Genomic DNA, 23,951 nt, shown 5'->3' on the forward strand with positions numbered 1-23,951 from the left:
CTGTCTAGACAGTAATCAATTATCGATGTGTGTTAAGAAAACAAAGCACATGAGGACTTATTCACTTCAACTACTAGAGAAGCACAGATTATAAAACTCAGGACTGATGCTGAAACTGACGTTTAAAGTAACATTCTAGCCAATGGTCTATACCGATGCCAATGTTTTTTTATAGATTCTTTTAGTGTAACACTCCCACAATGCCTACATTTTCCCTTGTGTTCGACTATGGTAACAGATTATAGTTTGTCCAACATGTGACTTCCTCTTCCCAATAATAAATCTCTTCTCTAAATCAGGAGTTAGGTGTGCCAAATGCCAGCATTAAATTTATACAACGCAACAAACAGACATCTGCTACTGACATCAGATCATGCCCACACTATTTGCCATTGGCAGATGTCTGTTTAAAGGGTCTATACAGATGCTAAGCCAATGCATCTGTGCATCCCTGTTTACTAGTGTTGCTGCACATATATCAGCCATTTGGTAACTGAAGGACCTTTTAAAGCCAATCAGCGGCAGGCACCATAATGGAAATGCACTCTTAAACTAACTGGAAAACAGATAAGAGCTGGAGTTGAAATGTGTCTTAATCCTCCACATGTTGTACAGGCCTGCAGTCATCAGCTATGCCTCTAATTATGCATAATTAAATCAAAGTCACTGCCACAGTAACATTAACTGCCCACTATAGGCTGACTGCCTCTAGTGGGCAATTGTGGAACTGCAGTTTTTACGCTTCTGTATTGACTTCTTTTTTCAACCCTGAAGATTTCCACTTCATTATACAGAGCAACACCCTAAGGCTTTGGGTATTTGTGGGGCTCCTCAACACCATAAAAAACAAGGGGAAACCTCTGGTTGAACATTTCTCATTTTTTTATGTTGGGTCAACTTGTCTTTTTTAAGCTAAAGTGGACTATAAATGTTCTTTATATACTGCAGTTTTTATTATTTCTATCATATACTTTAATCTTGAATATTTATGTGACTCAAGGTAGGCAAACTTCAGTGATAGTGACTGAAAGATAAACGCTGAACCAGGAAGTCCTCTTCCATTATTTTTAGTATACCATCCATTATGTATTGTGGTTGCTCCCCACAGGCAGGTTTCCTCTAACTGAGTCAGTAACTTCATTCATGGTACAGCCAAAGGCATCCTGGGAAAACCCTGCGAATTATGGAATGAGTAAAATTACAAAAACACTCGTAATGATTGAGTACTGTTTACTTGAAACTAAAAGTGCCTTCTATAAACTCAGAAAAACATAGATAAAATAGCTCTTTTTAATTTTTAAGTAAAACATATTTTTTCATCAATATTCAACTGTTCGATCTAAGTGGGTCTAGTGACACTTTTATCAAGAGCATGGTCAAAATAATCTTAACAGTGATTACTGTATGAGAAGAAACAGTTTTCTTTGACTTTTAGCAAAAAGCACAATGCCCCAGGGAATGCTGGGAAAACTCTGCCAAAGCAGAGCCTTAGGCAGTGAGCAAGTAATGATGTGTGTGCACCTGGCAGTATGTATCCAGTGTTTTTGGGAGAGTTGAGTTCATTAAATGTATTTGTCTTGTAACCATTATTGTTCATAAAAATATATAAAATGTACCTACCATAATAAAGTTATCTTTCTTGTTTAATTTCTTTAAGTTTAATTTAAACAATTTGATTGGATCTGAATTACAAAAATCATTTTTGTAGTGCAGTTTTTCTGGTTGGAAGTCCATCTTCATGGTTGTTCCAGTTGAAATATTAAACTAAGAACCTTATTAATTTAGACTTCTCAGTCTGAATGACTTTATAATCAGTGCAAATATAAAATTGAGTTTGTAGCGCTCCACTCCCTAGCAGTATGAAAGTGTGTGCATGCACACACACATCTATAGGGTCATACTTTTCCTATAAAATAACTTTTTAAAAAAAGTTTTTATCTGAACTGCTAAAATTGCATAGCTTAAGATATCTGTTAAATCAAGTCCAGTAAAGGATTGTTGTATTTTAAAAACAAAGCTATGGAAAAAATTGATTCTGTTTCTGGGAAATCAAAGGAAATAAATTTCAAACTCTTGTCCATTACATAATGCTTTCTAAATGTTTAATTATCCTGGGGAGTCCTGTGTTTTTATGTGAAGCTGAATAAAGGTTATAGTTAGAAAAGTTCCAACTTTAGGAGTAAATAAAGACGGAAACATTTCCAGACTCAGCTTTCCCTCCAACTTGACGGCTCTGTACATTTTAAAGGCTTGAAGCGAAAAACAATCCTTCACTGTAAGAGAAAGGAAACAAAAAAGACTACAAAAATGAACCTATCTGTGAACAAAGCATGCTGTAGTTGTTTAAGTTCCTTCTACCATTCCCCTAACTATCTCATGACCCCTGGGACTTGTAGCAACCCCTTTACAGGGTCCCAGCCCCCATACCAGAAACCACTGCACTAAAGGCTTGAAAGACCAAATCAGTTTCTTTAAGATCAAGCTTTAATTGAATCTCCTTTACATTATGTAATCACTTCATCCTCCAGTATTTGTGCTAAGACTACTAATGCGTAGAGCAGGGCAGCAGAGACTCTTTCATTGTAGAAGATTAATACACATAAGGATAAAGCTGATGCAATGTACTCAAAGTGCTCAAAAGAACTCATGCATCTTCTCAATTATGTTATCTTTCGTTAATTATGTCTTTGTGAGGAGCTGAAAAGTCCCACAGTGGGATTATCTACAAACTGTCCTGCAGGGAGCCAGAATAAAATGAAACAAATTTGTACAAAATTCATCTTCATAATCTATCACCGATAACAGAAATGTGAGGTCCCCTAAGGATCCCAGTCGTGCGTGATCCTCACTTTGTCTCTTCCTCCTGTCTCTGTGTGCATGTCTTTAATGACTGTGTAGGAGGATGAGAAAGGATTCATGGGCAGGCTTTTCTTTTACCTTCTTTTTCACTGAGAGGGAGGCTCGATGAGCAGCGCAGGGATGTGGGCGACGTCGCTCCGGCTCTGCTCCCCTGCAGCCTGTCAGAAAGACTTGTTAACGTGGGGAGATTGTCTTTTTTTGACGGAGTCTGAGCTCACTGGCGGGGCCCCGTTCTCCCAGAGATTTTTTGACTGTCAGAAAGTAGGGCAAGGAATCCAAGTCAGGGATTTTTTTTTTTTACTCTTTTAAAGTTTCAGACAAGACAGAGCGAATAATGTTCCTGCAAGGTCGGCAGTGACACTCTGTGGAAGTTTCCAGACGTCCTGTCCATTTCTTTATGCTGAATATGCTCTTTCTTTGTGCCCCATTTCTTTCTGACTCACCCTCAAGTCTCACACTTTTCTGTGTTTGTATTTTGACAGAAAGAAGGGTCTGATGGGAGTTTCAAGAAGGGGAACCTTGAAGAACTTCTGGAACAACTCAGTCGCTGCAAAAAAGACCTGCAGCAAGCCCATGATGAGTAAGGATATGTATGTCTGTCCAATAGTAGACTTAGAGTGGAGGTAGGGGGAGCCATCTAACTCCAGGAGTCCTAATATTATAAAGTGCCATTTTGAATACCTTTATTGTAGATTGGTATGTTGAAGTGCAACCTCAAGTGCTCTCTGAATGGACAAAATTGAACAAATGCCCTCTTTGGTGGCCTCTAAATGGTCAAATTTAATAAATATTTAGTTCCCTTTAAACTGACACATTTTCATTAAAATGCACTAAGAAATGCCCTCTGTGGTGCAATCTGAATTGGCAAACTTTGTAAAAGTGGTGACTTTGGTGCCCTCTTATGGAAAAATTTTGACAAAGGGCTCTTTTTGGACCTCTAAATAGACAAATTTGAATAATATTTTTTTGAAAATCCTCTGAATGGACACAATTTAACAAAATACTTTGTTGGGTCCTCTTAATGGACAGAATTTGACCGAGTGCTCTATTTAGGAGTTCTTAATGGCCAAAAATTGACAATAGGACTTCTTTGATGTCTTCAAACTGGACAAATGTCCCTCTGTGGTTTATATCTAATAGCAGAGAAAATGCCATGGGTTGTTTTTCACAGACATTCCTGCTTTTGTATCTTTTTTTTAATGGTTAAATGGTTAATGGTTAAATATTCATTCCTGATCTTTTTTATGTCACTTCACTATAAAGCAGGTGAATTTTTTTTGCCCCTGCCTCTCAGACATCTAGAGTTGCCACTGTGACTGTCTGAGTGTCGGTGTGGATTGTGTGTGTGGTTTGGCACAAACAGTGTGTGCACTTAACAAACAATCAGCTTGCTCTTATTGCTCTGGTGGCTTTTTTGAAAGGTCCTTCAGTTCGGCTTGATTGATGGATGATGATGATTGATAGACTTCTTAATGAGTTTTTGATATCAATAACCTGCAAGTGTGTATGACTGTGTATTTGTGTGTGCAGACTTGCAGAGGAGCGTATGGCCAGGGAGGTTGCAGAGTCTCGTCTGCGGCTGCAAGAGGATCAGCTGGCTGAGCTTCAGGAGGAGCTGAGGAGGGTTGAAGAAAACTCACCTCATTCAGAATTACTCAAGACGGTACATAACACACACAACACAAAGACACACAATCATCCCTCTTTTTTATGTCTACGTATCAAACTTTCTCTGTTTCTCCTCTGCAGGATGTGATGGCCCTGCAGGCAGACCTGGCTGAAGCCAACATGCTGCGCCAGCGTCAGGAGGAGATCCTACGGCAGCGTGAGCGGGAACTGACGGCCCTCAAGGGGGCGCTTAAGGAGGAGGTGGAGTGTCATGACAAAGAGATGGAGGCTCTGAGGGAGCAGTACACCCACGACATGGAAGACCTGAGGAGGACCATGGAGCAGGTCACACAGGTGGCGGGAACTGTCCTTTGCTTTTTCTTAAAAGCACAGTAGATTCCAACGCCACAGGGCTCTCAACAACAAACCAAAACATGAGAAAGAGTAGAGACCAGCCCTGCTTCACCTGTCTCTGCTGTTTACTTCTTGTTTTGAATTAAGGACTCTGTTCAGCACTTCTTATGTGTCTCTATTAAACAGTAGGGCTGTAAACCGTTTAAATTTTTAATCATGATTAATCTCAGGGTTTCTGTGATTAGTTGTGATTAAGCATCAGTATTTTACACATTTTAAAATTCAACTATTTTTCTTATTTAGAACTTTCTTAGTTTCATTTTGGATCTTTGCAGTCTCTTTAACCAAGGGTAACTGGCTTCCTGTTTGTATAAAGACCTGCTTTTATTTTGAAAGAGAAAAAGGAGATAGATAAAAGAACATTAACTGAACCTTAAGGGGGACATATTATGCAAAAACCACTTTTCCAGGCTTTTGTAACAGAAATATGTGCCCCTGCCCTGTCCACAATCCCCTCAAGTAACAGCAGACTATGAAGGGTACTTTTAACAGCTTTACTCCCTCATTTTGAAAAATTCCTCCATGAAAACTCAACATTGTTTCACTGTTTATGGGGTGTAGATATTAATGAACAGAGTCCTCAATACAAAACAAGAAGTAAGCCTCTGAATTTCACATGCTGAGCAGCAGACATAGTCTCTACTCCACCTGGAAATACCTAGAGGGGCTGCAATGTTTCAGGGGGTTGGAAGCGAGTTTCTGCATTACAGGGGTGAGCTTAGTTAATTGAACCGACTACTGATGTGGTCCATCACAAATAAGCAGCACAAAACATGCAGCACCCAGGAGCAGTTTCTTCTGCATAAGTTAGCAGTCTTTAGCGTAACATACAGCATTTCCATGCAAAAAATAAACAAGTCGTGTCTATGTGACACCGTAAAAAGACACATCCCATTAAAATTTTGAAAATTAAGAAGTTCTTTGGTTTTGAAAATTGTTGCAAATATTTAAGGTATTGTAAGAGCTCAACTATAATATACATAACATTGGAGTTTTCTTTTTTTTTTATTAAAACAGACATTTGAGCTACAAATACTATATACTGTACCTTTAACTCAAATCAAGTAGAAGCCCAGAAGTTAAGTTTTTTATTTTTTTAAAGTGCACATCCTGAGTTTTTCTTTGAAAAATACAGTTAATCGTTAAGAAAATAACAAAATATATTATTTATTGGACAAAAATCTGTAGTTCAGTCAGTGTTTTAATCCAAAAGAAAGATCTGAAGTGGAAAAAATGATTTAAATTCTGTTTCTAACAGAAGAAAACTGTGCAGACAAGACAAAAAACCCAAGAGACTTAAAAACTCCTGGACTGAAAAACTTGAATAATGTTCAAAGAAGAAGAAAAACAACTCTAACTGTGTTTCAAGTTCTGCATTTTTCCCCATAAATTCTTCCTAAATCTGACTTTTCTTGCATGTACAACAGGTACAGTCACTTTGATGGGAGCTGACTGAGTCCTGGTGTGTTTTGGACCAGGGAAAGTCTCAGAAGACATTCACATCTTCTTCATTTAAAAAATGCTAGTGAAGTACCCCTGGTATCACTGAACAAACTCTTATGTTACAATAAACTCAGCCAAGAGGAAAGCAAACACTGCTTAACATCCCTTTAGAAGAATGGGTGAGCTGCAGCTCTGCTTTATGAGAAAGATGTTCCTGTTCTTTACTTCAATTGTCACACTCAAGGATTTCCTATAGACAGGAGGTCTTACAGAGAGGAGATTCTACTCATAAACAAAAACAAAAAAAAAAATCCTTCATAAAGAAACAGCTTGAAGTCACTTTGTAAAGGAGAAAGTGGATGCAAGCAGCAGACTACTAGTGGAATGATTCTGTTCCTGTTTGGCCTTTATTTCACAATATTTTTGACAGAAAGTAGACTTGCATTGCAACAAAATTCCCCTTTTTTATGTGTTTATTTGTTTCAGTGGTTAACTAGGAGGGGATTTACCCATAAGGAATTTAAAACCCCTTTGAAGACCACAGAAAAACCTGCACTGAAGCAAGAACTGTTATTTCTCAATTTCTGGCTATTAAAGTTCTTATATTTTTAATAACATCAAAGTCTCTTAATGAATTCTGAAGATAGCAAAAATATTTTTCTCCGTGCAAATGCAGCGGTGAAACAGTCAGGTTCTACCTGTCAGGCAGTTTGTGCACTCTGCATGCTTTATTAAGCGATATTAAATTTTGCTTTGATGTTGCGCTCGCCCTATTATGCACCCAGGCCTTGTCTTGTCATTCTGTTTTATGTGTCAGTATGCAGCCAGTGTTCAAACACTGACTCAGGGTATCATCAGGTCAGGCTTAGCCCTGTGTGCACAGATAGAAAAGAGAATTTCACTACTTGTGATTGCAAAACTTTTTGCCTCCATTGAAGAGTTTCACCAGCGTCATACTTTAGGATGTGGTGGAGAGGAAATCTGAAGCGTATCGGTATGTACAGGAATAGATCATTATGCAGAATTTGGAAACAGAAGCAGCGGTGTCAGGAAAAAAAAAAAGTCTCATGCAGCCAGAGAGCAGGAGATAAGCAGACAGGCTGGCAGCGGCGTTTGATGTGGTGATTTATTTGGCGGGAGGAGGATTAAAGTAGTTGGATCGCTGTTTGCGATGACAGCATCAAGCTCCATCTTACATTTCATGGTTTTTACTCCTTACATGAAGTTTTTTTAGAAGTTAAAAACCCACAGATGATGGCATAAAGCAAGAAATCTGCTGTTTCCTTATGATAAAAAGTTGCTTAAAAAATCACTAAACTAAAAAATGTGATTAATTTCAGTTCTTTTAAATCACCACTTCCTCATGATATATTGTTAAAAGGGTAAAGAATAAAGTAAGAAGCTCGCTCTTACAGCTTGGGATAATGTTTTTTGTTTCTTTTTCAGTCCCAGGAGCAGATAGAGGAGGAGAGGGAGAGGGTGAATGCCTCCATCCTGACTATGGAGGAAGAGCTGGAGAGCAGCAGAGAGCAGGGAGACAAGTGGAGGACACAGCTGGAAGCCACCACTAAGGAGTCAGTATCTTTAAGTCCAATGTTCCTCTCATTTTCTTTGCATATCAGCTAAGCTAAGATAAACTTTATTGTCCCACAGAGTGAGAAATTTGTCTGGTGCAACTCACTTTTGCTGCAGCCATAGACAACAATCAACAGCATACAGATTACACATGAAAAACACTTCAGCATATACAATTAGTATCAAAAAGAAACCTGGAATACATTTCATAATATTCTCAGAGTACCGCTGCAAAAATGCAAGAGAAATCACTCTAGTCCATTGGTTCTCAAATGGTCTAGCCTCAGGACCACTGGACTCAGCAATACCTTTGATGACAAATCATAACCCAAATTTCAAAATATTTTCAACAATGCCAATTAGTGAATAAAAATATTTCACTTAAGATGTTGGAGGGAACAAAATTTATCACAGTAACAAGAGGCAGGGAAAACTGTCATGTTTTACACCCCTCTTTTCCCATGCAATGAGTAAATTTTAGCCAATTTTCTAGAGAAAGTACTTCATTAACATGGTAAAAGCAGCTCTTTTATTGCAAGAAAAGGAGATAAATGAGTTGAAATAATGCTAAAACATTTAAATTTACCCATTATCACAATTGAACCGAGTAAAATAAACAGTAGGGTTGCATGTTCTTGATAGATTATTGGCACACATTCGCGACCCACTGAAAACTACTCCACTACCTACTTTTTGTTGCCGACCCGCCAGTTGAGAACCACTGGTCTAGTCCATTGCCCTACCTGCCTTATTTGCTGCTATTGAGTAGGTGTATAGACACAGGAATAGATACATTTTTAAACCTATTAGAGAGGATCCATGAACCTCTTACCACAGGGCAGTAGTTCATACTCAAGGTTCTAGGTTCTTTATTAGAAACCCAAAAAGGTTAATTTGTTGTGCAGCAGGAGTTCAGCAACCCAGAGACAGAAACAGCAAATAACAACACTGATTCACGATTCATGACACAATCAGACAAAATACATTAAAAACTAACTTTTAAATGTTAAAAAAAAATATTGATGATTAAAACTCAGTCATTAACATTAAGGTGCGTCATCTTGTGCCAGTTTTGTTGAGAAGTTCAATAGCTGCAGTTACAAGAGTGTCCCTGTAGTATTTAGTTCTCCCTCCAGGAGCAACAAAGCCATGACCAGCGTGAAAAAGTTGAAAGTCTGAATTTTAAGGATGAGAACAGTCATAGAGAACAGAACTGGCCATACACTGCAACTGTGAAGAGTAAAGATCTTAACGGTTAAGTTGTTCACCTATAAGTTTGCACACCACTTCACCACTTGGTTACGTGCATTTTTTTTAAAAAAGACAATGAAACGAACCATGAACCAGGGGAAAGAGACAGGACAGATTCAAATCTGGATGTAAAGCATGAGATTCATTATTTCCAATCTTGCGTGAGAGCAGCCTGTTAAAAAAAATCTGCAGGGATGTTTGATTTTCATCTCCAATTTTTCTTAATCAGTTGTGTCAGTTTGGATTTTAACTGCACATGTTACCAAACCATGCTGTGATACCGTACCTGATTAAGCTAAGATACCCTGATACAAATGAACATACACTTCTAGCCAACACAGTGAACTCTCAGACGATGTAGGAAATGTAACTGATATTGACAGATAGTGGTCATATAGCAGATATTAAATCAAAGTCAACTCTATTGCATTTCTCTCTTATCTATGGTGCAATATCAATAAAATTAGAATGTAAATATAACAACAAACATCAATATAAACAATATGAACAATATAAAAACTGTTTGTTTAAAAAGCAGTGCAAAAATAGTGCCAATAGTGCAATGTAAGTGTGAGGAGACCTGAGGATAGTAGAATGAAACAGTGTAAATAAGTAGATAAAAGTGGCTGGTGCCCGTAATGTCTTAAGTGCAATTCACCTTAAGGGTGATGTAGTCCAGAGTTTGTGGGGCAGATATCAAAAAATCCCAGATTTTTGAGACTGTTCCTTCAGCAGGAATGTCATAATATCTCCAAAAAACGCAAACATTTTGTTGTGCAACATGGCAGCTTCTACTGCTGCATTTTGTGAGTTTTTGTTCTTACATCAGAAGCTTCTGAAGCCTCTCTAAACACAAATCATTCATGAGCTCAGAAAACACATACGGTATTAGTTTCAGCATCAAACTTCAAAGAGTTTCAAAGAAAAAGAACAGTGTAAGCAAGAAGCAACATTCAAAGACCATGAAAAGTGGGAAAAATCGATGTGTCTTTTCAAGAAGCCTTTGTTTCTAAACTTGCATGCTGAACTGGAGTGACGAAGGAGTCTAACTTTGATTTTAAATCAAATAAAAGATGAATAAACACATGAGCAGCAGGGCTACTGTGTCTCATAAAGCAGATTTACATGCACAGATACTCTTTGTTGTTATACTTTTACAGATGTAACACACTCCAGGCTCAACCAAGCATCAAACAATCCCCATCATATTAAATAGTTTTCACAATCAGGACATTTACTCCAAAAAATCTGATGCACATACTGAAAATTAAATCTATGTGGATTTCCTAAAGTTTCTGTTTCTTATTTCAAACTTGCAGTATGACATTTCTCTTGAGTTATTTTTAACACATGCACTCTTTCACTTGACTTTTTCGTTCGGCAGGAGCAGGAAGCACGTCGACGGGCGAATGTGAGGGAGAAAATCAATCTTGCTGTGTTTTGGTTTGAACAGCTTTAGACTAGTTTTCAATCAGATGCTCAGAGATACTTCCCTTGAAATTCACTCCCAAAGCCTTGAAATTCACTCTGAAAGCCTTGAGATTCAATCCGAAAGCTCAAATGCCAGAGTGGATTTCAGATCTGATGACATCTGTTTTGATCATTGGATCTGTTAAATTTTTACTTACAGAATTACAGTGAATATGAACCCAATCATGTCAGTCTTTCCAACCAATCAGTGAGCAGAAAAATCACTTGATTTCATTGATTTTTGATGAATATTTATTAATCATTGTTCTGTTTTTCCTAATCATCCCTTGTTGACAACACATGAGCTAAAATCTTGTATGTAAACCCCTTGTTGTTGAGAATAGACTGACTGTGTTGATTTTTTTTGGGCTTTAGTGCTCTAGTTTGACTCCCTTGTGCTTGGTTTGCTGTTAGTCCCTGCTGTGTTATTATGGCCTTGCAGTGAGGGTGTATTCAGCTTGAAGAGGTTCTGTTACCACTCTCTTTGACATCGACTTTCTTTCTACAGACTGCTGAAATGCCGTCAGGAGAAAGAAGATTTTGAGGGCGAGCTGAAGGATCTTCAGGATTCACTGCTCAGCATGAAGAAACAGATGCCTGCATCTGATGATAACAGCTCTTTAGCCGAGGTAATTCACATGTCAGGCAGGAGGCAGATTAAGCTGACTGTGTGGGTGAAAAGCAGGAGCTCATCTCCTCTGCTGTACATGGTTTTGCTCTTTCAAATCTGTTGTAATTTTCCTATAATTTCATTCATTTTTGCAGCACACATACAAATGCACATTCACAAACACTAGTACTCATGTCATTGTATTGTTATGCGGCCTGGCTCATTCCTCTTACTCACACACATTATTCATCACTGATTGCTCATCCTAAGGAGCTGCGGCGTTGCCATGATGATCTGAAGAGGGCTCGCACCGATCTGGACAAACAAAAGAGCCAGTTAGATGAGAAGAGAGAGGCACTCGAAGCCCTGAAGAGATCGAGCGGAGAGAAAGAGGCCGAGCTGCTCTCTGAGATCAGCAAGTTGAAGGAGCAGTCGCATAAAGATAAAGATGAGCTGAAAAAGGCGCTCGAGAAGGCAAAGGAGGTGAGGAATCATTTGGAAACTACAGAAAAGTAATTGAAGTATAAAGAGAATATATTTAAGTCACATTTTGATTGGGCTAAATTACTGCAAAAGTGAAGGAATAGGAGATTTTGTGGATCAGAATTGTCAGGAAATTCTGCGTCTTCCTCTCTGTAGTCATCTTCAGGAAAAACTGTCGTGGACGGCAGCAACACGGAGCTCCAGGAAGCAAACACTCGCCTCAGAGAGAGACTGGCTCGCATGGTACAAGATACACAGCTGTCCACAGGCACTCACACATATGTATGCAAAATTAGAAAAACAGACGTACTGTATCTGAACAAAGGGAAAAGCCACCCACACAGATGCTATTTTCAACCCGGGGAGTAAATGAGATCCAAAGAAAAACTCCCAACATGTAGGCCTAGAAAATAATCCCTGCAAGATAAATTTGTATAAGACATTGTTCCATGTGCGTTGGATGGGAGAAGGTTTAAGCAAAGCCTGCAAAAATAAGTGTACAAAACAATGTTAATTTAGTGCAACAGCAAATCAGAAAAGACTAGAAAACTTGAGATAAATATTTGTCTTTTTCAAGCATTGCCTCATAAAATACAAACATATAAATAACTACATATAGAGAACTTTCACCCACAGCTTGATAGTGATAGAAGTTGCTCTATGACCTGTGCTCATCAGTGGTAACTCTCCTATTCTCCAGACGCGGCTTCACTCTGTGCCTCACAGCCCAGACAACGAGGATGCACTGGAAGCTCTTGAGGACGAGAACCGCTCTCTGAAGTCTCAGCTGGATGAGGCCAAGAGAGGAGCAACTCGCCTGACTAAAGAGAGGGATGAGCTGGCCCGGAGGGTGGAGGAGAGAGACCTGGAGAGAGACGCACTCAGGAGGGGAAAGAGTGACCTGGAGGAGCAGAAGAGGCTGCTGGACCGAGCGCTGGAGAAGATCAACAAAGAGGTGTGTGGGTTTGCCTAAGTGAAAGCAACACAATCACTGTTTGTAAAAATGTTTTAATATACAAATGTATCTCTGCGCTCTCAGATGGAGGTTATGATGGGAGATTCTCGTCAGTCTATCACCACCTTACAAACACAGCTGGACGACTACAGGGAGCGCTCAAGGAAAGACCTGCTCGAAGCTCAGAGGAACAGCAAGGACAGACTGGCTGAGCTGCAGAGAGCACAGGGCAATCTCAAGGCCCAGCAGGAGGAGGTGAGGGCTAATGGGTTAAAAATAGAAAGGATAAGTCGGAAAAGGAAGGAACAAGATTCAGACTAAATCTTAGGGCCTGTGGGTTGCTCAACTACTTTGTTCCAATCTGAAGTTAATGAAAATTATTTTTTTTTCATGCTTTTTTCACTTTTAATTTCAATAAGGAAATTTAAGTAAGTGCATGAAGTGGCCAAGAACCTCTTAAATATAAAACAGTACATGGTTTTGTAATTAAAAAAAAATCTTTCATTTTTCTCTCATTAATCTACACTCAGTGTCTTACAATGGCAAAGTGAAAACTGAATTTTAGAAATAATTGATTTTTTTTTAAAATATAAAACACTGAAATACCACACTGACTTAGGTATTCAGACCCTTTACTCAGTACTTCATAGAAGCACTTTTGGCAGCAATTACAGCCTTGAGTCTTTGAATATGACACAAAAAGCTTTGCACACTTGGATTGGGGGTTTTTCTATCATTCTTCTTTGCAAATCCTCTCAAGCTCAGTCTAGTTGGATGGGGACTGTCGATGGACAGCCGTTTTCAGGTCCCTCAAGAGTTGTCCAATAGGGAAGTCTCTAAGACATTCACAGAGTTGACCCTAAGCCACTGCTGTGTGTCCTGGCTTTTTGCTCAGGGTCATTGTCATGTTTGGAAGGTGAACCCTCGGCCAAGTCTGAGCTCCTGAACACCGCAGAACAGGTTTTCTTTGATGACATCTCTGTTCTTTGCTACATTCAGCTTTCTCTCAACACTGACTGGTCTAAAAGTCCCTGCTGCTGAAAAACACCCCCCGCAGCATGATGCTGCCACCACCATGCTCCACTGTTGGGATGGTATTAGGCAGGCGATGAGCAGACCTGGTTACCTCCAGACATAATGTTTAAAATCTAGGCCAAGCCATTCAACCCTGGGTTTACCAGACCAGAGAATCTTGTGTCTCATGGTCTGAGCCCTTCAGATGCTTTGTTTGCAAACTCTAAGTGGGCTTTCATGTGATTTGCTATGAGGACAGACTTCCGTCTAGCTACTTTGCCATGAAGCCCAGATCAGTGGAGGGCTGCAGTGATGTTTATCCATCTGGAACTTTGTCCCATCTTCAAACATGATTCTTGGAGCTTAGTCAGAGTGACTATCAGGTTCCTGGTCACCTCTCTTACTGAGGCCTATCTTCCTCGATTGCTCAGTTTGGCCGGGCGACCAGCACTTGAAAGAGTCCTGGTTTTGCCAAACTTCTTCTTTCTGAGAATTATAGAGGACACTGTGCTCTTTCTAATCATATTTCTTATTAGATCTTCAGTTTTTAAAGTCACATTTACCTGGAAAGTCCAGACAAAATCTTATTTCATATTATCATAAGCAGATAATAAAGTCTGAATTTAATATGTTAAGTAAAAATATCAGGCAAAGCAGCAGGTAATTATTATTTAGAATAGCAATCAGGACTTTAGTATAGCTGAACAATTTATTTTAAAGGTCTGGATAAAAGAGAAATGTGCATTGTATTTGGTAATTAGACTCCATCATAAAGTCTTCAGTGAGGTTAGTAAGGCTGACAGAAGGAAAGGACACCCCCCAGACACTGGTGATGGGAATGCCATGGAGGAGGTGGATCTGGACACTGAAGAAATGTTTAAGTTTAAGCTGTCATGTTTTTTCTGACATTTTGGCACTTTGAGAGCAGTAACATCATTTGAAAACTAAACTGACTTTATGAACACGGATTAGGTAGGCTAGATGTGGCTATTATAGCTATGTGACATTATATCTAACCAATCAGGTGTGAATTAAAAAAATGTTTCTTATGGACCGATACAGGTCAAAACCACTTTTTCCTCTGAATTAACTAAATTATAAATTGTCTGGCCAGTCCAGGAGCCCTTGCACATGTGGGACCTGTAGGCTGCTGCCATTGCTTGTACACTAATCCATCCTAGGCTTTAGAACTTAAGTGAGTAAACTTGTAATCAGCTGATCACAGCAGGGAGACACATGAATGAGTGATGATGTAACAAATGAATGGATGAATGAGTTCAAGCAGTCTTCCTGCTCAAATGTTTACTAAGCCTCATTTAGATGGTACCTTCCATTTCATTACATTTTACATGTAAAGTAACGGTATATTTTTTTCAGGAATTAGATACACACACTGAGATTTAAGTTCCTACAGTGTGGCATCTAGAATCTACTCTCTACTGCCCATGGCACATAATATGACTTTGGTACAGTTTTGTGTAGCAGTTTTCACAGAATTGTTCTTGCAGATTTTGACTTAAAATACGAAAATCAAGGCTACATTTTATACAGCAGAAGAACTCATGAACACTTTAATACAGAAACATGTACAGTATGTTTGCTTTTTACAAACCACGATTTAAGTGGAAGACCGAAACCTAATGGGAAAAGAACAGCTATGATTATTATGTGTTTTGGTCTTTTCCACCACATTTTCTAGGTTTCTCGTCTGAAGAAGGAGCTTCTGGTGTGCAGTGAGGAGAGAGACAGCGCACAGTTGGAGAGAGACCTCCTCAACAACCGTCTCAAACATTTAGAGAGCGAGCTAGAATCAGAGAAGAGCACATACACTGACCGCACCAGAGAGATCAGAGGCTTGGAGGTGAGGCTGGGTGGTCAGAGATCATGAACCATGGAATCTGAAGTAACATGGGGTCAAATTTAGGGGTTTATGTGTCGGTAAATTGACTATAGAAGATCATTTGTTTGTTGGGATGGAGGATAGTGGATTTTAGTACAGGCAGATGAGGTTTAAACAAGATGTTTAAGAGTGTATATTTATCTGTTTTTTGTGTGTTTCAAAGGATAAAATTAAGACACTGGAGATCGAACTGGACGAGGAGAGGAGCAGTGTGGAGCTTCTGAACGATCGCATAACACGAAGCAGAGATCAGGTGCTTGTGCCACAGACATATTTGAATACTCATGCAAATAAGCAGCAGAAGTTATGACATTAAGTACACCTGACAACAGCTAACCTTTTGACACTTCTATCCTGTATCACTTTCACCCATCAGGTGGACCAGCTACGGTCAGAGCTGATGCAGGAGCGATCAGCGAGACATGACCTGGAAATGGACAAGAGTGCAATTGAAAGACAGGTACCATCCATTCATTCAGTGAAACAAACAAAAAAAACAGAAGATGGGTTTTTTTTTTGTTTTTCAAGTAGTTAATTTGATTGATTTCTCTCCCAGCTGAAGGAGATGAAGTCTCGTGTGGCAGACTTGGAGGGACAGTCTCGTCCCTCAGCAGGAGCAACGACCCTGCTGGAAAACAAAATTCAAGAGTTGGAGGAGAGACTACGCAGTGAGGAAAGGTATGACAGCACCTTTGGTCTCCTCAAAATAAGGAGGGCACAGATGTTATCAATCCATAAAAAGTAGGCTTGGAGCATCTTAACATGCTCTACAAGAATAAATCACATACTTCAAAAGGTGCTCTAAATAAAAAAATGTCTGATGTTTTTCTATGCAGAGAGAAGGCCAGCATCCAAGCATCACAGCGGCGAACAGAGAGGAAACTGAAAGAACTAAACGCCACATTAGACCAAGAGAGAACTCAGCATGTTGAACAGAGGGACCAGGTAACTGTTTGTGGTAATATTTTCTGATTAATAATGCTAACATTCAGACTGAACCCTTACAATTACTAATTCAAACTAAAACATGATTTAATGGGTTAAATAAGGCACCTTTAAGGTGCCAGGCTACCTGTTTTCTTATTTCTATTTTATATTAAAGCTAACTGACTGTTAGCGGCTTATTTCCAATATCAACTCACTTCAGGTATCATTCTTCTCATCTCATTCTTTGCAAAATGGCAAATGTGGGCAAATTCTGTGCTTTTATTCTAATGTCAGACAGACATTATATCTTCCTGGATTTTTCTGACTTTGAAAGTTTACAAGCTAAGCAGTATCAGGTTTATATAGAAAGAGGTTTAGATTTATAAAACCTGCACTATCATTAGCACAGTTATCAAAGTGCAGAATTCCTTCCTTTCCTTCTTCTAACACAAAACAGTCTCACCTTCACTGCTCCTGACTTGACTCTCCCACTTGGTTCTCAGAATCCCCCCTAACTAGCCTCACCCTCTCATCTTTCTGCTGCCTCAACCATTTTACATGAAGCCATAGATGATTCCCTGTCGACTCATCAAACCTCTGTGGCGTGTCTTCGTCTTCTTTGCTCTCCTGCGGCCCATGTGTTCACCTGTGACCTCCTGTGTTCCCCTTTAACCCTCTGCTTCTCCCTGTCTCCGTTCCCAGCTGTCTCTGCGTGTGAAGGCCTTGAAGCGGCAGGTGGACGAGAGCGAGGGAGAGGTGGAGCGTCTGGAAGGAGTGCGCCGGAAGGTTCTCAGGGACCTGGAAGAGCAGCAGGAGCTTCAGGAGGCACTGCGTGCCAAAGTGACAGCACTGGAGGCTGAACTAAAGTAGGGATGAAGTTAATTTACACATTTCCCCCTTTTTTCTTAAAGAATGAATTTTATTGAAACATTATTTGCAGTATAGCATAACTTTATAGTTCAGTGCAATTGCAGAATTAGCGAGAGTTAACAAGACAATAAGAGCCAGTTATTTTATACATTTATGCAGCTGACATTTTCTTATTATGTCATTTTCAATATTAATCAACTACTGACAAAATAAAATTAATACTTATAATTTGAAATCATATTTCAAGGTAAAGCAACAATTTTGTAGGCATATTGGCTTCTGCAAGGCATGGGCTAATGTTAGCATTCAACCACATCACAGCTAATGTCATCTTTGATTGTGTTACAAGATACTGCAGGGCAGTGGTGCCCAACCCTGCACTACTCGGGAGACAAAATGACAAAAAATAATATCCCAAGAGTTACAGTATTTATCAGCCAAAACCTGAAATATTTAAAAACCACTCAAACTAAAGCATAAGTTGCTTCAGTTTTAAGATCGGATAACACAGCTAAATAGGTAGACTTATTGGAGAGACATATCAGTGCATGTCCCTCTCATAGAAAAACAAAAATGAAAAGGTTAGCAGTCATCAACTGAATGCCCAAATGGGTACAACTTGATCGATGTGACTCGCAATCAATAAGTTCTGACGACAATCCGATAGTTTTCCCTTTTTAAAATAACCCCTTGTACACGGGCGGCCCAGGTCCACATCCAGCCTGTAGCTCTTTCACTGCATGCCATTCCCCACTCCTGCATCCCTATTTCCACACCTCTGTCCACCTGTCCCCCTCTCAAAAAGGCATAAAGCCCCAAAATGAACCTTTTTTAATAAAAAAATAAGGAGGGAGTTTTTTTACATATATTACTGAAAACAGCCACAACTGGTCATAGCCAAGCACCATTTAGCTCAAGCACTGTGAGTCAAGTATCTCTGCTCTAGGGTAAAGTTTCCTGTGCTGTATTCCCAAATATGATGTATTTAATTGGACCAGTTACACCCGAAAGGGCACTGGATTGGCTCAGTTGGTAGAGCAGAGGCTAGAGTCTTCATCAGACTGGCTTGGGGATCAATTCCTGATCCTGCTGCTGTTTAGGCATGTCATCAGAGGAAGGTTTCTACCACTTGAATGCTGTTTATTCTCCCTATATATTCAAATTATTGTCACGAATCACATCTAGAGACAAACCGTTCGACGCAGTTATCCTTTTTAAGGAATTTTAGTGTTTTAACTTTCCATATCAGCGCTATGTGTCTTTCTGACACTAGGTGGCACTCTGTAGTAACTAACCATACACATGCATGCTTTGCACTGAGCAGGAATGTATGGAAGCCTTTTTTTTTACTATCCGTTTCTTCTCAGGAGGAAGTCTCAACACCAAACACACCGGTCAGCTCTGGGCTCCACCACTTTAAGCTCTGAAGACGAGGACGGTTTTTATGACTCCAACATCACCGCCATCCTGAACGAGAGCCACCTACAGACCACCAACTGCTGAAGGAAGAACAATGATTAGGTTTTATCTCCTCTCCTGTGCATAAGCTTGTGGGATTTGAGAGCAAGGAACTCAGGGCACCAGGAAGGACTCGCTTGTGTGAAGAACTCGGTTGCCATGCACTACAAATTTGCCTTGCAGTTGTTCTCGGGTTTTATTTTTAGCGCAGAGACAGGTTGTCAGAATAATTAGATTGTATTTTTTGAGCCTTCAGCAGTGATTCTGATAGCTTCAGTACTGTCATGTGTTGAAATCTGTTTTTTTCTTCTTATGTAGAAGATTTACAGGTACACTTTTAAACTTGAATCATTCTTTCAGAAAGGCTCCTTACTGTGTCTTCTTTATATTAGATTGTACATTTATAATACACTACTGTGGTAGCACATTACTGTGGCATGGTTTATGTTCAGAGGCAACAAATTTAAACCAAAAAATATAATAACACGATCTCACGTCTTCTATCTGTTTGCTCACGCATGAGAGGTTAAATGTGTCAGTGTTGTTAGCAGCTCAAAGTGTTTCTTTGTTTATTGAAGTGATGTTTTGTGTTTTTTTTAAACCTTAAATGTGATCATAACTGGCCACTTGAACTGAGCCTATATTTTTACACTGTTATTAGCCGTGCATACTCATTTCTTGTGACAATCAAATATTTGTAAATTAGCACTGTGTATGTTCAGAGATGAACCCCCTTCATTAACATTTTCTACTTTAACCCCCTTCTCTATCTGGTGCTTTAATATATTGCTTTATTCAGCTTGATTTATGTGCATGTTTTCACTCTAACGCCTTAAAAGTCGTGTAATGTCTTTATTTTCACATTTCTGCATGTGCTCTGTTTAATTGCTGCTGCTGTAATGATTTAGAAAATATCTTTGATATGCTTTATATCCGCTGTACATCCAAACTAAGAGAATAGATTTCATAGCATTCACATTTCTTTTTGTTGCACCTAGCTTTGATGAATGTGGATTATGCTCCCTTACTGACATTTTTATGGTGTTATTACGTTTGAAATGTCACTTTTAGACAATGAAATGTGTTTTAAAGCTTTGTAAGCATTCCAAAAAGGTTTGACAGATTTTACGCTAATTTTGGACCATGTGCACAATAAATAGAGGTATATTGTATTTTTCAATGTTTGACTTTTTTAATATTTAAGGCTTTCAACAATGTGAGAATTTTATTGACATTTCAACCAACGTATTAAAGAAAGTAGGAAGAGAGACGCAAGAGTAGTCTCGAGCAAAACTTGGGAAAAGAAAGGGTTAGTAAGGTATATACATGAACATTTTTTTCTTGCTGTATTTCTATTTGTTTTGTTCAAAATCTACATGAAAAGATCCTTTCTTAATGACCATTTAAAGTAAGCCAAGGGAGACAAACTCAGATATTCTGCTTTTGTGCAAAACAGTGTGGAACTTTTTTTTAACAAAAGTTTCAGGTTTTAGAAAATAAAGAGGGTATCTCCCAAAGTAATTTACTTTTATTCCATAATTGCAGTGCTGCTAAACTAGCCAGGAAACAAAAGGATGGGGATTTTGTCTCATCAACACCATTACTTTGCAGAATGTCCGATTTTGCATTAGGAATATTGTAATATTGCAGATTGTTTATGGGGACCCTTAGAGGACATGCATACATAAACTCTATTTTTTTTTTCTCAAGCTTTTTACTTCTACATACCTGTATATTGGGATATCAATGCTTGCTTTCCTGTGACAATGAGTTTATTATTAAGAGTGCAAAATATTGGATTTTTGCTGATATCAGATATGCCAAAATGTACAGAATAATTTTAGCCAACATCAATACGGACATTTGAATGTAGTTAAGGCATAAAACTCCAAACGTTACAACACATAATTTAAAGTTTGAAGATGAACACATTAACACATTTCAGTTCTTAAAACACACTTTAAAGTGTAAAGAATAATGAATGATGAAGAAAACACTTAAGTTGAATTAGGTCTGTTGGTCCAGACTAAAACTCCACTTACATTTCATCATACGGCCAATATTGACAACTGATAAAGGCAGAAAAAGTGTGTTTGAAGTGCCAAAGTAGTTAAAAGTGGCAACGTGGGTGGGTTTAAAGAACCATGGTATTGAGTGTTTTTAAATAAGTGTTTAATCACCTAAATAATGTTTAGACTTTTTAAAATAGAATAAACTTTGTATTCATAGATAAGGAGGGCCCTCCTCCACAACCTCTGCCATCTTGCACCGCTATGTTGAGTACAACAGAAGGGACCATTTCATAGGTTTTTTTTTTGTTGTTTTTTTTTTTAGATTCCAATGGATTGCCACGGTTATCAATCCTGAATCTGAATGTTAGATGTCACTAATATTTCCAATTCTTCACACCGACACAAACATTTGTATTAATAAAGATCTGAACATTTTTTTTAGCCATTCCTTTAAGCCTCATGGTAAACACTCGTTGTTCTGGTCATCTGACTGCTCGAAGTACTTCCGCATCGCAGGTCTCACCTATCTGGCCACACTTCATTCACAAACATTGGCAGAAGCCTCTGATGCAAAGGTAGGAGTATTTGGAGGTTTCATCTCTTGCCCAACAAAATGTTTGCGTGTGACAGCAGGAACCTCAACTTTCTGATTGACCAACTCTACCTCTAAACCACAGCCATTACAGCTATATCCAGGCCTCTAAATTGTACGCATAAAACCTGCTGTGCTGTGAGTGAAAAAATAGTGTGAAAGTTTATATGTGTATATTGTATAAGAAAAGAAACTTTGAATGGTTGAAACATTTGCAAAAGAAGAGTTTCTTTGGATCAGCTGGTTTTGTAAGGGTGTTTTTGATATATTTTCTAACCCTTTAGGGGCTGTTTGACACGTACGATTTTATCTCATGGGTGTAGCCATGACATCATACCTGACTGCTTTGTGTTCATGTACCTGCGGGAGGTGTGTCTGTAAGCGGCAGGTCTGAACCCATATCCAGTGAATCCCACCCTACCTTACCCCGCCCACCCAATTCACCTTTCACTGCACCATTTTCACCTCTGTGTTCAAACAAGACTTCAAACAAGACTTCAGGCTTTTATTTTGAAAGTCCCTCTTGTAAAGTGTTCTTTAAAGGTCAGAAACTCCATACATCTTCAATGAATGATTACAGTATTAATAAGCAGAATTATATGATCTGTCAAAATCAAGACCGTGCCAATCGATGATTAGAACAATCACTCTGGAGAGTCATACAGCCCTTTCTGTATGACTCTGGAGAAACATTACAGGCTGAGAGAAATTGCATGAATGAAACAGGAAAAAAGGTCAGTATAGACCTGTTTAGGATAATTGTTACAGGAACAGTGGCTCACCTTAGATTTGTTTGCTATAGCTAAAGCTAACATAGCTAGCTACATTGTTAATGTAACTACGTAAGCTTATGTAGCTAAGCCAGCTTTAGCAACATGAGCTTAAGCAAACATAGTAAAAGCTAATGCAGCAACATAGATAATATATAACTATACAGTTTCTGTAGCTAACCTTAGCTTCGTAGGTTCATTGGTATAGATATCCATGAGCCTTGTAAGCTGAGCTTTAGCTATGTTAGCTACATTAGCTATGTAGCTACAATATCTATGTACCTTATGCAGCCAGCAGAACTATGTTAGCTGCATAAATTCTGTGAACTATTCAAGTTTAATAGGATGTTTTCATGGAGGATAAGCATTTTTCCCGTAAGCAGACGACTTTATTAAACATTTTTTAATTAGGTTTTGCAGGTCAGGTTTTTTTACTTTACGTTTTGGTAGAATATAGTCAAGTGATTTATTTTTAAAGGAATTTTATAAACAGCTAAGGGTATCAAAAACAGAACAGGGGGTATCTACTAGTGCAGCTAAAAATTGCATTGTGTAGTTGCCAAGAAGGTGAATTTGGTCTTTTCCTTTCTCTCTAGTGGGCTGCCAGGTGGCTGGTCATAGTTAGTTGCTTGTTTAGCAGTGGGGTGCTGGTCCACAAGCAGTGCTGAAGTCACAAATTGACACAGACACAGAAGTGAAATGTTTTCTATTGGTCTAAAAATAAGAGTTATGCAACAGAAGCCAAAGAGGGTAGCTACTTTCTATTCAGAAGCTATATCTATAACAGCCCCAAACACAGTTTAGTTTTAGTTCAATACTCCCCCAGTATTCTTGTTTCACATCCGTTTTCTTTCATTCAGTTTAAATAGTAACACATCAGCCGCATGTTCTTTTAGCTCTGGCTGGGTTTGCCGCCCTCAGAGACTCAGTGTGTAATCCTTAGTTGGTAAAGCCTGCTGTAATTACTGATGACATCAAAGTGAAGTCTTTACTTCACCTCATTCACTCGTCTGTCCTTAAGTCACCGTTACAGATAGGGAATTTCCCTAAACTTTTTCTTTACTCTGTAAAAACTCCACCTAAAATTTCACTGACATATGAGTATAAGCTTTTTTTGTAAAAGGGCCATAGCATACATGTGTAAAAAAAGAGTTCAATCAAAAAATTAAAACTCAATTTGTCCTTAAAATAGCAATCAAAGGCAGAGTACACTTTTTTTACTGTACATGGCAAAATGTGTATTAAAATAGCCAATGTTTTACAACCTAGGTCCACTTGAGGGCCATTGTTAGTGATGGCTTGCACAGCTGTGATCAGTTTCAATGATCAAATGAGTGTGAGGATCATTTCCTTGAAAGTGCAACCCTACTGGTTAAAAAAAGGGAAGAGATACTTTATTAGTTGAGGGGGGAAGGGCAGAGAAAAGAGGTGTGAGGTTAGGATGAGGGTAAGGGTCAGGGTATCAATACCAAAAGATAAAAGGCAAAACCTGATTACAAAATGCTTAATAATGCCAAGTAAACAGTCTGCTTACAGGAATACCACTTTAACGCAGCTAACATAGCTAAGGCTAAAGTGTTAGCTATGTAGATAACAGAGCTACATTGTTAATGTAGCAAAATTTAAAGTTAACAAAGCTACAACAGCTATATAAACTACGTAGGCTACATAGCTAAATCTAAGGCCAACAAATCTATGTTGGCTACATGGGTAACTTAGCTACATAACTTATGAAGCTAA

At 38.8% G+C, this 23,951-nt stretch overlaps 1 protein-coding gene across 5 annotated transcripts in view; it reads left to right on the forward strand.

Moving 5' to 3' along the window:
* cgnb (cingulin b) overlaps positions 1-19,989 on the forward strand; it is a 32,103-nt gene extending 12,114 nt beyond the window's left edge. For 4 of the 5 annotated variants that reach the window (XM_041809964.1, XM_041809966.1, XM_041809968.1 and 1 more), the window contains exons 5-20: positions 3,342-3,439; positions 4,390-4,522; positions 4,609-4,821; positions 7,771-7,898; positions 11,129-11,249; positions 11,501-11,713; positions 11,870-11,956; positions 12,414-12,668; positions 12,753-12,923; positions 15,382-15,543; positions 15,746-15,835; positions 15,959-16,042; positions 16,139-16,260; positions 16,419-16,527; positions 17,212-17,375; positions 18,747-19,989. In XM_041809964.1, the coding sequence (XP_041665898.1) occupies positions 3,342-3,439; positions 4,390-4,522; positions 4,609-4,821; positions 7,771-7,898; positions 11,129-11,249; positions 11,501-11,713; positions 11,870-11,956; positions 12,414-12,668; positions 12,753-12,923; positions 15,382-15,543; positions 15,746-15,835; positions 15,959-16,042; positions 16,139-16,260; positions 16,419-16,527; positions 17,212-17,375; positions 18,747-18,882 (2,286 nt within the window). In that variant the 3' untranslated portion in view covers positions 18,883-19,989. The remainder of the gene's footprint in view (positions 1-3,341; positions 3,440-4,389; positions 4,523-4,608; positions 4,822-7,770; positions 7,899-11,128; positions 11,250-11,500; positions 11,714-11,869; positions 11,957-12,413; positions 12,669-12,752; positions 12,924-15,381; positions 15,544-15,745; positions 15,836-15,958; positions 16,043-16,138; positions 16,261-16,418; positions 16,528-17,211; positions 17,376-18,746) is intronic. The other variant, XM_041809969.1, reaches the window with a different exon arrangement.
* Positions 19,990-23,951: the final 3,962 nt, after the last annotated feature.

The sequence above is a fragment of the Cheilinus undulatus genome, linkage group 16 (genome assembly GCF_018320785.1).
Source record: "Cheilinus undulatus linkage group 16, ASM1832078v1, whole genome shotgun sequence".
NCBI lineage: Eukaryota > Metazoa > Chordata > Actinopteri > Labriformes > Labridae > Cheilinus > Cheilinus undulatus.